Source organism: Taeniopygia guttata, chromosome Z (genome assembly GCF_048771995.1).
Source record: "Taeniopygia guttata chromosome Z, bTaeGut7.mat, whole genome shotgun sequence".
Lineage (NCBI taxonomy): Eukaryota > Metazoa > Chordata > Aves > Passeriformes > Estrildidae > Taeniopygia > Taeniopygia guttata.
In genome coordinates this window covers 41,771,432-41,784,024 of record NC_133063.1, presented here as the reverse complement: position 1 = coordinate 41,784,024, position 12,593 = coordinate 41,771,432, and the positions used below count along the sequence as shown (strand labels likewise).

Below are 12,593 nucleotides of genomic sequence, written 5' to 3'. Positions count from 1 at the left end.
TTTACTTAAATCTTGCTCCTTCTGCCTAATATATTAGAATTTATTCTTGTTTGCGTCTGTATATCTGTCCCTATAAGGCTCATATCTTCTGTCATGGGCCATGTTCCTGGCTCTAGCTTGAGTGCAGAGTATAATTCAGGACTCATATTCTGCAAGCAGCTGGGAATAAAGAACATGTGATGTGCCTGGGTAGTATTTGTCAGAACAAGACTAATCCATCTCTGTGAGAAGAGGAAGACTGCAAGTCAAATGTTTTCTGATAGAAGAATGAGAGTAGACCATGAATGCAAACAACAGCAGGAATCTTTGGGGGGAAAAAAAGATACATAGGTGGGATTATAGGTGGGATGTAATGAACAAAAGCAGCAGTTTATTCTTGTCTTACACACATGGCACAACATACAGAACCAGCACAAATAACTTACAAAGTCTCATACACCATGCTTCCTCTTGAATAGCTTCTATTAAGTTACAACAGCAGAAACAAATCAGGTATTTAATTACGACAGATCTCCAGACATGGATAGTCTCTCATTCAAGGAGTTATTATTTTTGTAAGCTACTTAGACAAACATCATTTTTTTTACATGTTTAATACAGTACAGTATCCTTAACAGAGTTCAAGATATTCACAATGAGAATTGAATACTTTATAAAACAGCAGAATTTCTCACCTTAGTACAGGCCTACATTCGCTCTCCTGCCCCTTTCTGGTTTAAAATGCGTTACAAGTCGTCTTTACTCACTTTTCAAACTGAGAATTGCTTTAAATGAAAAAAAATCTATTTACAGGGTTTTTTTAGACTTAATAAAAATGTCTTGGCTTCCCTTTCCTATTCCAACTCCCCTACCCCAAACAAAAATTGCCATTTACCTGGCAGAAATATTGACCCTTAAGCTGCTATAAAAACTAAAAAAAAAAATTTAAAAAAATTGGTGATGACTTGTTGGATGCAAAATGAAAGATGATCGTCACAGCCCAGCATTAATTAAAAAAGATAAATTGTTATCCCCTAATGTCGTGGTTTGTGTTCATTGGAGACAAATGATGCTTGTCATCTGATTTTTAAAGATAAGGAACTACTTATGGGCCAGCGTACAGAAATCTCCATCTCTTTTATTTGCAAGATGCCCCATGATTGCATCTTTGATACAATCATTTCCAGATTTCCAGCTCAGTTCTTTAATCTTTAGAAATTGTAACAGATCTGATTGTGTCATACTGACCTAAACTCTCCCAGTCTCCACTGGATGAAACAATGTTTCCATATCCATTGTCCCAGTGACATTTCTGGTTTGACTAAGGAGAATTTTGCTCCCTGATTGCACTTCAAACCCCACTAAAGCCTGTGGGCATCTTTCATTTGGTGGTTTAGGATTAGCTCTGCTTGAATGTGGCTGGTAAACTCTAGCCCTTAAGCAGTTAATCAGCTTTCTAAAGAAATAATAAAAAAAAAGATTCCTCTCCTTTATACATACAATACGCAATATTTTTACATTTAGCATTATCATAAAAAGCATGTTTATGTTATTTTGAAAATGTATTTTTACAGAAATCTATAAACACTGTTGTATCAAACACATTCTCAAAAACTGGAGAAAATACTGACACAAAACCTGGAAGAGCCTCAATGGAATTCTTCCAGTACTATTTGTCTACTTGCATATTTCATATTTCAGTGTCCTTTCCTGCAAACATAATTTGGCCATATGAGAACAGGTAAAGTAGACAACAAATCCCCAACAGTTTTAAGTAGGACCTCGGTCTGTTTAATGAAAGTAGATTGACATTCAATGTATGTTTGGTTTGTTCTAACCTGGCATGCCCATTTTGCTACCTTTACTCACAATGAGCTGTGCCTTAATTCCCAAGTAGTCTTGTTCACTCCAATGGGATCACACGTGACAAATAACATATGCAAAAATACTAAAAATGGTTTTCCACTTTTTTAACCCTTCTTATGTCAACAACAAACATCACTATCTTCTTTATATATATTGTATTTGAAAATGAAGTAGGACTAATACTTGCAAACAATTCTGTATCAGAAGTTAGTGCACAAACTTTAGGAAATAATCTGCTTATAGTTGTGCTATAGTTCTGAGAGCCTAAAAACCTATCTGGTGTGACCAAGACTAAACTTCACAGGTCTAAATACTTTATTTGTACACTTGTTATTGTTACACTTGATATTTCCTCAGCCTGACACAATTTAATTTTAAATAGATGTGTCACACTGACATGAAATCAGGTTGTTCTTTTTCCTTACCACCACCATTTCCAATACAGTCAGTAATGTACATTAATTCATATAATCAAAGCACTTTCCAAGTACTTTGGCTATAGAATATTGAAGAAATTATAAAGTGAATTTGATTTCCTCTCCTGCAAAATTTGAAAAATGCACTGGAGTTTGTATGTTGGAACTGACTGTAATGGCTTTTGTTACAGTCCAGGAGATTAAACACAGAAAGTTAAACAGCAGAATAAGGTTTTCTTCTTTGTCTCACTATTTGTTTATTCTTTATTGAAATGAAAAAAAAAAAAAACACCTTTTTTTTTTTTTTTTGTATTAGTGAAACATTAAAATATAATTGGTGAAAAGTAATTGATTGTAATATCCTGTATGTTACCTCATCTCAAAAAAAATTATTCCATATCTAACTCCAAATTTTAGCTATACTGTAATGTGTACAGTCACCCGTAAAGGAGCCCTTTTAACAAAAAATATGTATGCTAACTTATCATTAGTTTGAAGTATGTATCTATTTTGGTCACTGTAATAAAATAAATTATATATATAAACTCACTAAAAAAGTCCAAGTGTAATTAATTATACAATATTTCAACATGTAAAAAAAATAGTTTTACATAATGTGATATGTAAAGCAAAATACAGAAAACATGCTAATTCTTTGGGATGATCAAAGTATAAGTAACCAAAACTTACAAATAATAATTAAATTTTCATAAAAGAAGGTTTTTGGTGGAGGGGCAGAAGAAATTTCCCCCCACCACTCACTCTCAGTCCCCATGGCTTTTATAGATCCATCCCCTTCCTTAATAAGCCACAGGTGGTTTTTTTTTTTCTGGATATATTGTAGTAAGATTATATTCAAATATGAGTCACTAATAAGTTACTTTTTCAAAACATAGTTTGTTCTTCTTGAAGTTTACAGTGCTTCAGAATTTACACACCGCCTTAAACTCTAGAAGAATATTAATCTAAACTGATCATGTTAAAGTTTAATGAAATAGAAATTCCATTATTTACTGTGAAAATTAAGTTACCTTCTGTTCTAATAATTCAGTTAAAGTTTCTTTCAAACCCCCGCCCCCTCTGAAAAAAAAAAAATTGTTGTTAAAAGCTTGTAATTATACATAACAAAGAAAAAAAAATGCTCCTTGCCTATGGAAATATATATAGTTTTTTAAGATCCATCCCCTCTCTAACCTGCTAACCATCACATAACATATGCCATTTGGCAATTTGTCTCCTAGGATATTCACAAATTTCTTTCCAGTGCTCTCCACCTGTTCCTTCTGCTGAAGATCCCAAGGTTAGTCGGCCAATGACCTCGTTCCTTGACCCCCTATCTGAATCTAAAACCAGAAATTCAATGCTGATATCATCAAGGCCTTCACAAGGAATGTCAAAGACAAACAATTCATTGAACACTGCATTGGGGGTGCACTTCTTCACATGAGTTTTCTTTTTAGAAATTCTCTTCTTGGCATGGTACAGGTTCACTTTGACATAAGGGTCTGCAATGAAAAAAAAGAGCACAGATCAGCTATTGAACAGTGTTTAGAAATTCCTTGATGTAATTTATGGTAAATTCCACAATTATCCAAGATAATTGCATCACAATGGGTAGTTGTATCAAGTTGATCAAGATGACTCCTCTCATCCAATTTTAATTTTTTTTTTCTTTACATCTGAATTAGCCCCTTTAATCTCCCTTTATGGTCACAAAATTGTGACCAAAATTGTGTTCAAGGCAGGTAGTGAAGTTTAGACTGCAACCAAATGCAGATATTTCCTTAATGAGATAAATCCTGTCTTGCAGTCCATGAAACCAACAACACCTTTACAATGTTCAAAGATGGTATGAAAGTGTACAAAATGCTAATGGTCTCTGAAAAATATGTATTGTTACACATTTATGTGTGATAGAAATATTTTTTCCACACATTCTACTTGGGTATAATCATCAGCACTACTCCAACACATGAAAAGAAAATCTTCAGAAAGGAGTGAATAAAGTTGGGCTGAGACAATGGATATAATATTTCTGCTGGGGTCCTATAGAAATCAATTTACCTGACTAAATTGAGGCCACCAATTGTTATTGAACAGATTTGACACTAAACTTTAAATGTAAGTGTATGTTTGCTGTTGGAATGTGTATCTGTCTTTACACTTGTGCTGTACTACTGTTGAATATGGAAAAGGAAAATGTCCATATATGTCCATATTTTCAGCTGCCAACCAACTTTGAGTATTTGCATTCAACATAATTATTTAATTGTTGTGAGGTTCCTTTGCTATTGTCTTCAATAATGGCCATATTTATTCTTTCAGAGGAGTTATTTTAAAAGTCAGGCCTTTCAACTACTTTGGCATTTATTCAGTGAAATTGTGGGCCTGTTTCCAGGTTCTCATGGTGCAGTAATGAAGTACAAAATCTTCTCTACTGAACCCAGTCAAACATGATAGTTAATGTAAATAATTAACCAAGTTAATAATCAAGAACTCCTGAACACTTTTCTAAAAGAAGTAATACTAAAGCTGAACAGTATTTACACATTTTACGTCACAGTTATTAGGCTGAAAGAGTTGGATAAGTAAAAGTTAAGTTTTTCCTTGAACTGACAATAGTCTACCAGAAGTGGGTTGTAATGGAATACCTCTTCACTTTCATATTCCATTACCATAATGAACATTTCAAAATCAGGGCTTAATAAAAACACTCACTGACTTTGAAATTATTATCTGTCATACAAGCATTAGAAACAGAAAAATCAGTATCAGTCAGTAGATTCATACTGGTTTCCATTTTCTTTTAGAGAAAGTTTTCTTTCACCTTTGACCAGCTACTGGATAAGTCTAGAGACTTCCACTTGATTTTATTGGGCTAATAAAGGTTACTCAGCCCCAGTGACCATGGAAATCAAGGAGAATGTGAAAATTGAAGAGTTTCTGAGTATAAAAAAATTTCCCTCTTCACAGGAAGGTTGAATTGTGGAATTGCTTATTTTATCCCATAGAAACAGCACTTCACCCTCCTTTTCCAAGATTAATGTTGGGATGAGGGGAAAGACACAGAAGAAATTTTGACTGTCCTGAGTGCAGTATGCTACTGACACCCAAATATCTATAGCACTTGGCCTTATTGACAAATAGAAAATAATGGAAAACGGTTTAAATGGAGTAGGAGTCCAGGTGCAACATCGCTGCTTGCAGAAATTCCCATTATAGTCAGCAAGGCTCTCCTAGGAGAAGCAGGAGATGCCAACAAATTTTACAGCTTTACTTGTAAGAGCTGTAGTAAACAATAGATGTTCCATAGGGTCCAGGTGGATGCTGTGACTAGAAGGGCTTTTTAGCAAGTTGTTTTCCCATCTAGGTAAACATCAGGCAGGTCTATTGAGATCAGCTGGTTGTCATGCTGTCTTCGTGAAGACACCACTATCTGACTTTTTTTTTAGGGGTGATTTTTAAAAGTACATATCCTCTATTTTAGTCAAGTAAATTGTTGGGCTCCATATACATAACTTCTTTTGATATGTGAACAAAATTTAGATCAAAAGGAAGATTTAAATGGAATTTGATGAGATTTACTTATAGGTTTGTTGAATTGGGTTCAGGATAGGCTAACTTTTCAGGTAAATTGCAGTATGAGAAATTTGCTGCAGTGATAGTTATTCAGTGTTTCCCAAAACTACTTCCTCTTCTGCTTTCATAATATTGAGTGAAAGACTATAAGTTCTATAAAGAAGCAGCAGCAGATGTGGTAGTACAGCTCCTTTTTGTGTACTGTTGTTTTTGTGTGGCAGTCTTATATACAGGACATTAAACTTTATAATGTTATTATGTTATATAGCCTTAATGTGTTTTCAATGTGCAATTCTAGAATTGGCTTCAGAGGAGGTTTCACTGAGTGAAAAATGGCAGCAGACAAGGAGAAGAGAGCATAAAACCTGATCCCTCTTAGTGCACCCCAAGTTTGGCCCACAATAAATCATGTGTGTCATACTGCAGCCTCCTCCCAGCACTGGCACAGCTCACCTTTTCACCTTGCCAAAAAAACATTCATGCTCAGTGGGCCAAATTCAACACAGAGGTAAGAGGCTGCTTTTCTTCTGAGATAAATTATATGATGATCTCACTCAATACTGAGCTTCTACAAATAAACTCATTTTTTTGTCATAAATAAAAGCTTTTGGTATCTGCAAACAACATCCCACGCTTATGGCAGATGGGTTCTGTTCAAGACAATCATAAAATTCATTGGTTTTCACTGCTAACAGATGTCACCTTTTTTGATGTGATTGAAGAACAAATTTGTAAAGTACACACCCTGGAAATAAAGCATTGACTGAGATATTAATCAAATGAATATGCTGTCAACAATAGAAACACCATTTCTTCATGTATGGAATATTTTTAGTCTCCGAGATACCATATTTCAGCTGTCTTTTGCCATTCTGTTTAAAATTCTTAGGACATATTCATTATTAAAACCATTACCTGATAATCCTGACACATCAGATTTAGGTAGATGCCTGGCTTTTAGAACAACGACAGTGAGTGTGTTTGTTGTAGATTGATAACAGAGAGAGACCAGTAATTCTCCACGACCAGATGATTTCTGAGGAAATTAAAGGAAAAACACAAACAAAAAGGAACATAACTATTTATATTGACCAATTTTTAAACCAGAGTTAAAGATGTTTATGAAATGTCACAGAAATGTATGCTCTGAAGCTGTGTAAAGGGACACACCATATATAGCTATTCTGATTAACATAGTGATTATAATTTCCTTCTGTATTAATTATATAACTTTTCCTGTGATTGGTTATCAAATTGAATACAATTAAAAAATAAATGGGCAATATAAGTTGACATGACGTCACTATCTTTGGGGAGTAGAAGTAAAATTCTGAGGGAAAAAAAATCTCAATTAAAAAAGAAACTTATATTAAGCAAAGCAAAATTCCATGAAGATATAATGGAGAGAAAAGTCTAGTACAAATAAAGAAAAAATATTTGGTAAAGAATTTTAAACAGGAAGGATTCAAACTGTCAGTGAAATCTTATTCCTTGATACTCTCTAACGCAATATAATATACATGAAATAAAGGTGAGATCAAAGATTTTCTCTATCATTATTTGATTTGAATTTGCAGGAGTAGTTTATTTCAAAGGGAGAGGGAAGGCAAGGAAGACAAGAGAAGATATTACCTTATACACCAGAAAATCCAATAAGTTATCAACAAAAGATTGGTGACATACTTATATTTGTTGCCATATAGCGATAGAATTGCAAAATAACAGTATTAGCTATACGTATGTTGCCTAGTAGACATTTATTTTATTTGGCAGTATACTTGCCATTTGAAACCAATCATGTGGAAAGTCAATACACATTCCACTTCCTTAGCAGAGATTTAAGAGATGTGTGTGTGACGCCTGTGCATTTCCAAGGTTCAGCTGGGGTGGTTGAAATTGACCCTTACATTCTGAGCTGAGACAGCACAACATTAAATATTTTTGTCCCAGTAAAGTCAGGAAGTTTTGTTGGTAACTCCAGCAAGTCTGTGGCTACCTTTAGTAAAGCTGCAGCCTGTATCACAATTCATGAGAGACAAGGTGGTGACAGCACCAACATGTAAGAACATGCTACAACATCAACAATATGGTCTCTAGCAGGTCGCAGTTCCCTAACTAAAGACAACCTACATTCCTTAAAAATGTGCTACACACCCCATGCGGTTGATATTTCCATTGACTTCAGTAAGATTTAAGAAAGAATGATGTCAAATATAAAAGGGGACGGAGGAGAAAGGGAATAATAAATAAACATTTTTATTCTTTCATTTAAAAGCCATCAAAAGCAAGTCAGTGGGGATTGAATATGTTTGAGCTAACTGGAATTGGTCTACTCAAGCCTGCTGGACCAGATGAATAAGAAATTAGAGCTTAGAGCATTAGCAATTTCTTTAAACATGTTTGTTGTAAATTTTTTTTTAATTGTATTTGTGTAATGGCCTCCTCACACCACCATTAGGAAAGTATCTCAGGAATTGTATAGTGAGCTTTTTGGCTTTTCTTTCCAAGATAGCAGCAGCATTACACAAGAATCATAGCTAACCCTCTCACATTTTCAAATTTTGAATAAAAAATTTGTTACCCTAACATTTCTTTTGATGATCTCTCTGTCCATTAGCAGCCTTCCTTCTGAGAGTTCAGTTCCAGCGAGGGGGATGAGGACTTCTCCAATGACATCATCTCTGGAAAATCTGTCGAAGCTCAAGACCATGAAGTGAAGTGTTAAGTCCTGAATTTGGCTGTAGGGGATCCCATAAAATGTGAAAGTCTCATCGAAAGCTGGATCCAAGGTTTTTCTCAGCACTCTAGTTTTCACCTTGTGCTTTTTCTCAGGCAGGATTGTCATTTTGATGTAGGGATCAGAAGTCATTGACTGTTCATCCATTGCTGGCAGCCCACGAGCTTCTTTGATGTTCACTACAAATGCTTTTTTCTCAAAGTTGTACTCTAAGGAGAAAAAGAGAGTTCCTAGCTTGTCTTGTTTATCTTCAGATGACAGAGAAGTGATGGATTTTAGGCTATCAGGGGATACCGAATCTTTCTTCCTTTCTGCAAAGTGCTTAGGAGATGAATTTTCAAGATCTGTAGAGCCCTGCATTTTTGTGGTTGTTTTGGGGAAATTGCCATTTAGATCTCTCTTCTCCAGGTCAAGATGGAGAGAATTCTTTGGCGTTGCTGATTTGTTTTTTGCTTCACTTTTATCATCTGCTCCAAACTTCTTCTTGCTGTTGAGATTCTCAGGGTAAATATCAACCCCCTTCAGAACATGGACAAACTTGTATGGAGGGGTCTTATTGGACTTGGAAGATTTGCGTTGGCAGCAGATCCAAGCAAAGAGGGAGACAGAGAAGACAAGCCCAAAGGCACTAAAGATCCCAACCACTGTAGGAATTTCATCTGCAAATTAAATAAATAGCAACAAGCACATAAGCAGCAGTACCTTTAATTCTGCATGATATTTAATAAAGCAATAATTTAGCAAAACAAACTGGTATGAGACAGTGATATCAGCAGGATTGACTGGAATTGCTCGCCACCTGCAGGCACCAGTGTGCAGTCCCACTCTAAGGCATGCTTGTTATGCTAGTATTTTTCCATACACGGAGAGTTAGGGAGGAAAATACTACTCCCATCCTAATAATAATCACTGTTCGTAATTTCTCTACTGGCTCAACCCTCTGTGTGTAGTTTTTGAGCTTATATGTCTGTGAATAATACCAGATCTCAGCTGTTTTCAGCTTTGTGTTTATGGAGGTTTGTTGGTTAGCTAAAACACACTCTAAATATATATTACTTATAGATACAGCATCTGCTTTCCATTGTGTTTCCTAGAGTACTTAATCTCAATTACTATTTTTTTATAGTCTGATCCCATAGGTAGGGCCTGTAGGTTTCTCTTGAAAGAAGTGAGTTTAAGTGGAGGTTATAGCACTCAACAGTTTCACTGGGATTTTCAATACTTTGCAGGAAGAAACCTATCAAGAAAATTTAGAATAATTATATAACAAGTGTATTTTCCAGATGGATGTGCCATTAGGTAGCACATGTAAGCTCAAAGCTGAAGAAATCTTGTTAAGTTTATAATTGATTACTACTAAGCTTTACATTTAAGACTCTGAAGCAAAGCTTATGGGGAGCTTACAGAAAGGGTCAGTACTTCTTAGGAGTATATAAGAAAAAAAATTGAAACATAATTCTCTACAGTTTTAATATGAGTGTTATACTTACCCTGAATAAAGAGAAACCTGAGCAAGTGTTACAACCTCCATTGCCAAGTAGATATATTATTTACATATGGAGTATCATTAGCCCTTCAAAGCATGTATCAAAGGGTAAATGAGCACAACTAGTTAGAAATCAAATTTTGCCCATAAGTAACATTACTAAGTGAGTTTAAACCTCCCACAATGTAACAATCAGAGCTTAACCTTTATTCCCCACAACGGTAGAGGCACATTAGAATATTAATGTAGTGACATTGTTTATGCATAAAGGCAATTATGTAACATTTCTATTTCTCTCTGGTCGTTCTAGAGGAGTAAAGGAGAACTATGTCCCTGTATTACTAAATCAGCTTCATCCAGTCAAAAGCTGAGCAGATAAATGAGCTGCCAATACACCTTTGCTTTTTAGTGCGATGATTCAGAAAAAGAAATCCACAACAATACTATTAGAGCAAAGTAGGACATAATGTTCCAGCTCAGATAGGATCAGGCCTGGCTATTAATTTTTTATGACAACTTTCCTAATGACTACAAGCTGTACTGGTCTATATACTTAATTGCAAGAACTTAATGACTGACAACCATATACATAACCAAAAAGTATTTTTCCTAACTTAAGCATGTGGTTTTGAGTTTCAAGAATTCCCTGGGCTGCAGAAATTTGAATATATATGGTATAAAATAAAAAGCCAAAACTGATCAGAATACTTTAATATCTTTTAAGAATGGTTTGTATATTTACAATACTTTCTCATGAGATAGCAGACTTTTTATAGTAATGGATATTATGTTCTACTTCAATTCTACAACTACTGAAAGCAATGGTAGAATCAATTTTATATTTAAAATATTAATTATCTTTCTTAAATAAGTAATTAGACAAGCATGATGTCACAAGTGTGGTTAGAAACCTAGAGTGGGTAGAATAGGAAAGAAGATGAAATGGTAACTAAAATGGTTTTCTATTTACAGCTAGTTGTGTCACAAAAATAATTTTTTGCTTTTGTCATGATCAATTGGTTAACATTCCAGGCAGTGCATTTATAGCAAACATCACCTACTGATTCTGGGAGAAGTTATTATTCTAATTATGTGATATAAATCTGGAGTCTCTTCACTAAGTCAGTGGAATGATCCTTGAATCGAACCACTGCTAAACAAGTGTAATGTAGGCTAGAGTCAATATTTGTAAAGCAGACTTCAGAAATGTTCCCTTTTACTTCTTTTCTCACTAAAATAACGTATGTATGCATTTTATAATTGCACATACATGACTGCTTCTGAAACTTCTGATACTTCACTACATCCAGGGCATAGAAATGACAAAACTGAAAAGTTCATTGTCATCTTGGTTATTCTCATTGAAACCGAGTTGGTTAAGATGCAGCTGTTCAGTTAAAGACACTGAAATCCTATATTTTCATCTTCCTAGCAATGTCCTTTCACTTTAACTAATGATTGACCTACAATAAGAATAAAAGGAATTTAAATTATTTTAATAATTCCTTGAACAAAGATTTTCTCTGTGGCACAAGATGCATTTACATCATGTAACTCTTCATGCACATTACTTTAACAAAGACACAGAAAACAACCCCAAATCTCTCTCATCCAAAACCTCACCTAACAAAAATCTCTTTATCTCTTCCGGTACTTTACCAGGGAAGAGGAACAGGGAGGGACTAAGGAAGAGAAATCAGGGAAAGAAAGAAAATTCACACAACTTCTGAGACCTGACGAGAGCCGGGGGGAAAACCAGGTCCCTCCCAACAAGCTGCTTGCTGGGAGGCACCGGGAGGCTCAGCAGATTCTGCTCTTCTCCCGGGGAGGCGAGCATCTCCCGGCTCATCGGGTGCCGGGGGCCGGGACGCGCTTACCGAACTGCTGGCGGCTGTCCGCTATCGGAGCCATGTTGGTGGAGAGCGACGTCCGCGGTGCTGGAGCCGCTGTCCGCGGTGCTGGAGCCGCTGTCCGCGGTGCTGGAGCCGCTGTCCGCGGTGCTGGAGCCGCTGTCCGGGATGCGGGAGCCGCCTCCCCGGATTCCAAGCGACCCGCCCGGGGCACCGAGCTCACTGCCCTGCTGTCCCCTGGTTCTCCGCTCTCACGGCGCCAGGTAACCGTCTTTACCAGCGCAGTTAAAAAAAAAAATTTCAAAGAGAGGAAAAAAGGAAACAACAACAAAAACCACCCAAAACCCAGAGACACGAGCAGTGGGGACAGTGGAGGAGGAGGCTACGACGGGACTGGAGGAGAGGGGGGAGGGGAATCTTCGGTCCTCCCCTTTGCACACTGATTTGCAACCCCCTTCCTGTTTTGACTCTTCTGAGTAGCTCCTCTCTGAGACTGAGTACGTGGTTGAAACCCAAATTGACGCAATCCTGACGCTACAGGGCTGAAATCAGCACCTTTCCCGCCTCCCTCCCCCCCCCCTCCCCGTCCCTAGCCACCACACCCTCCCTCCCTTCCTCTCTGTCTCTCTCTCCCTTCCTACACCCTCCTCCTCCCTCTCTCCCCATCCCTGTCTTGGGAT

General features: G+C 36.5%; 1 protein-coding gene across 2 annotated transcripts; it reads right to left on the bottom strand.

Moving 5' to 3' along the window:
• Positions 1–336: 336 nt before the first annotated feature.
• SYT4 (synaptotagmin 4) lies at positions 337–12,382 on the bottom strand. 2 transcript variants are annotated; one of them, XM_012577541.5, is made up of 4 exons: positions 11,941–12,382; positions 8,428–9,236; positions 6,756–6,876; positions 337–3,766 (listed from the first exon to the last, which is right to left on the bottom strand). In XM_012577541.5, exons 1-4 carry the CDS (start codon positions 11,972–11,974, stop codon positions 3,459–3,461), a joined length of 1,272 nt encoding a protein of 423 aa, XP_012432995.1. In that variant the 5' UTR covers positions 11,975–12,382; the 3' UTR covers positions 337–3,458.
• Between the last annotated feature and the right edge of the window lie 211 nt (positions 12,383–12,593).

What these genes read in the sequence shown, in the direction of transcription:
- SYT4 (XM_012577541.5), bottom strand. Translation starts at nt 11,974, where the DNA reads ATGGCTCCGATAGCGGACAGCCGCCAGCAGTTCG. An exon ending in GGACAGCCGCCAGCAGTTCG is followed by an intron (nt 9,237 to 11,940) that starts GTAAGCGCGTCC and finishes TTTAATTTGCAG; the next exon opens with ATGAAATTCCTACAGTGGTT. An exon ending in TGATGTGTCAGGATTATCAG is followed by an intron (nt 3,767 to 6,755) that starts GTAATGGTTTTA and finishes TTTTCATTGCAG; the next exon opens with ACCCTTATGTCAAAGTGAAC.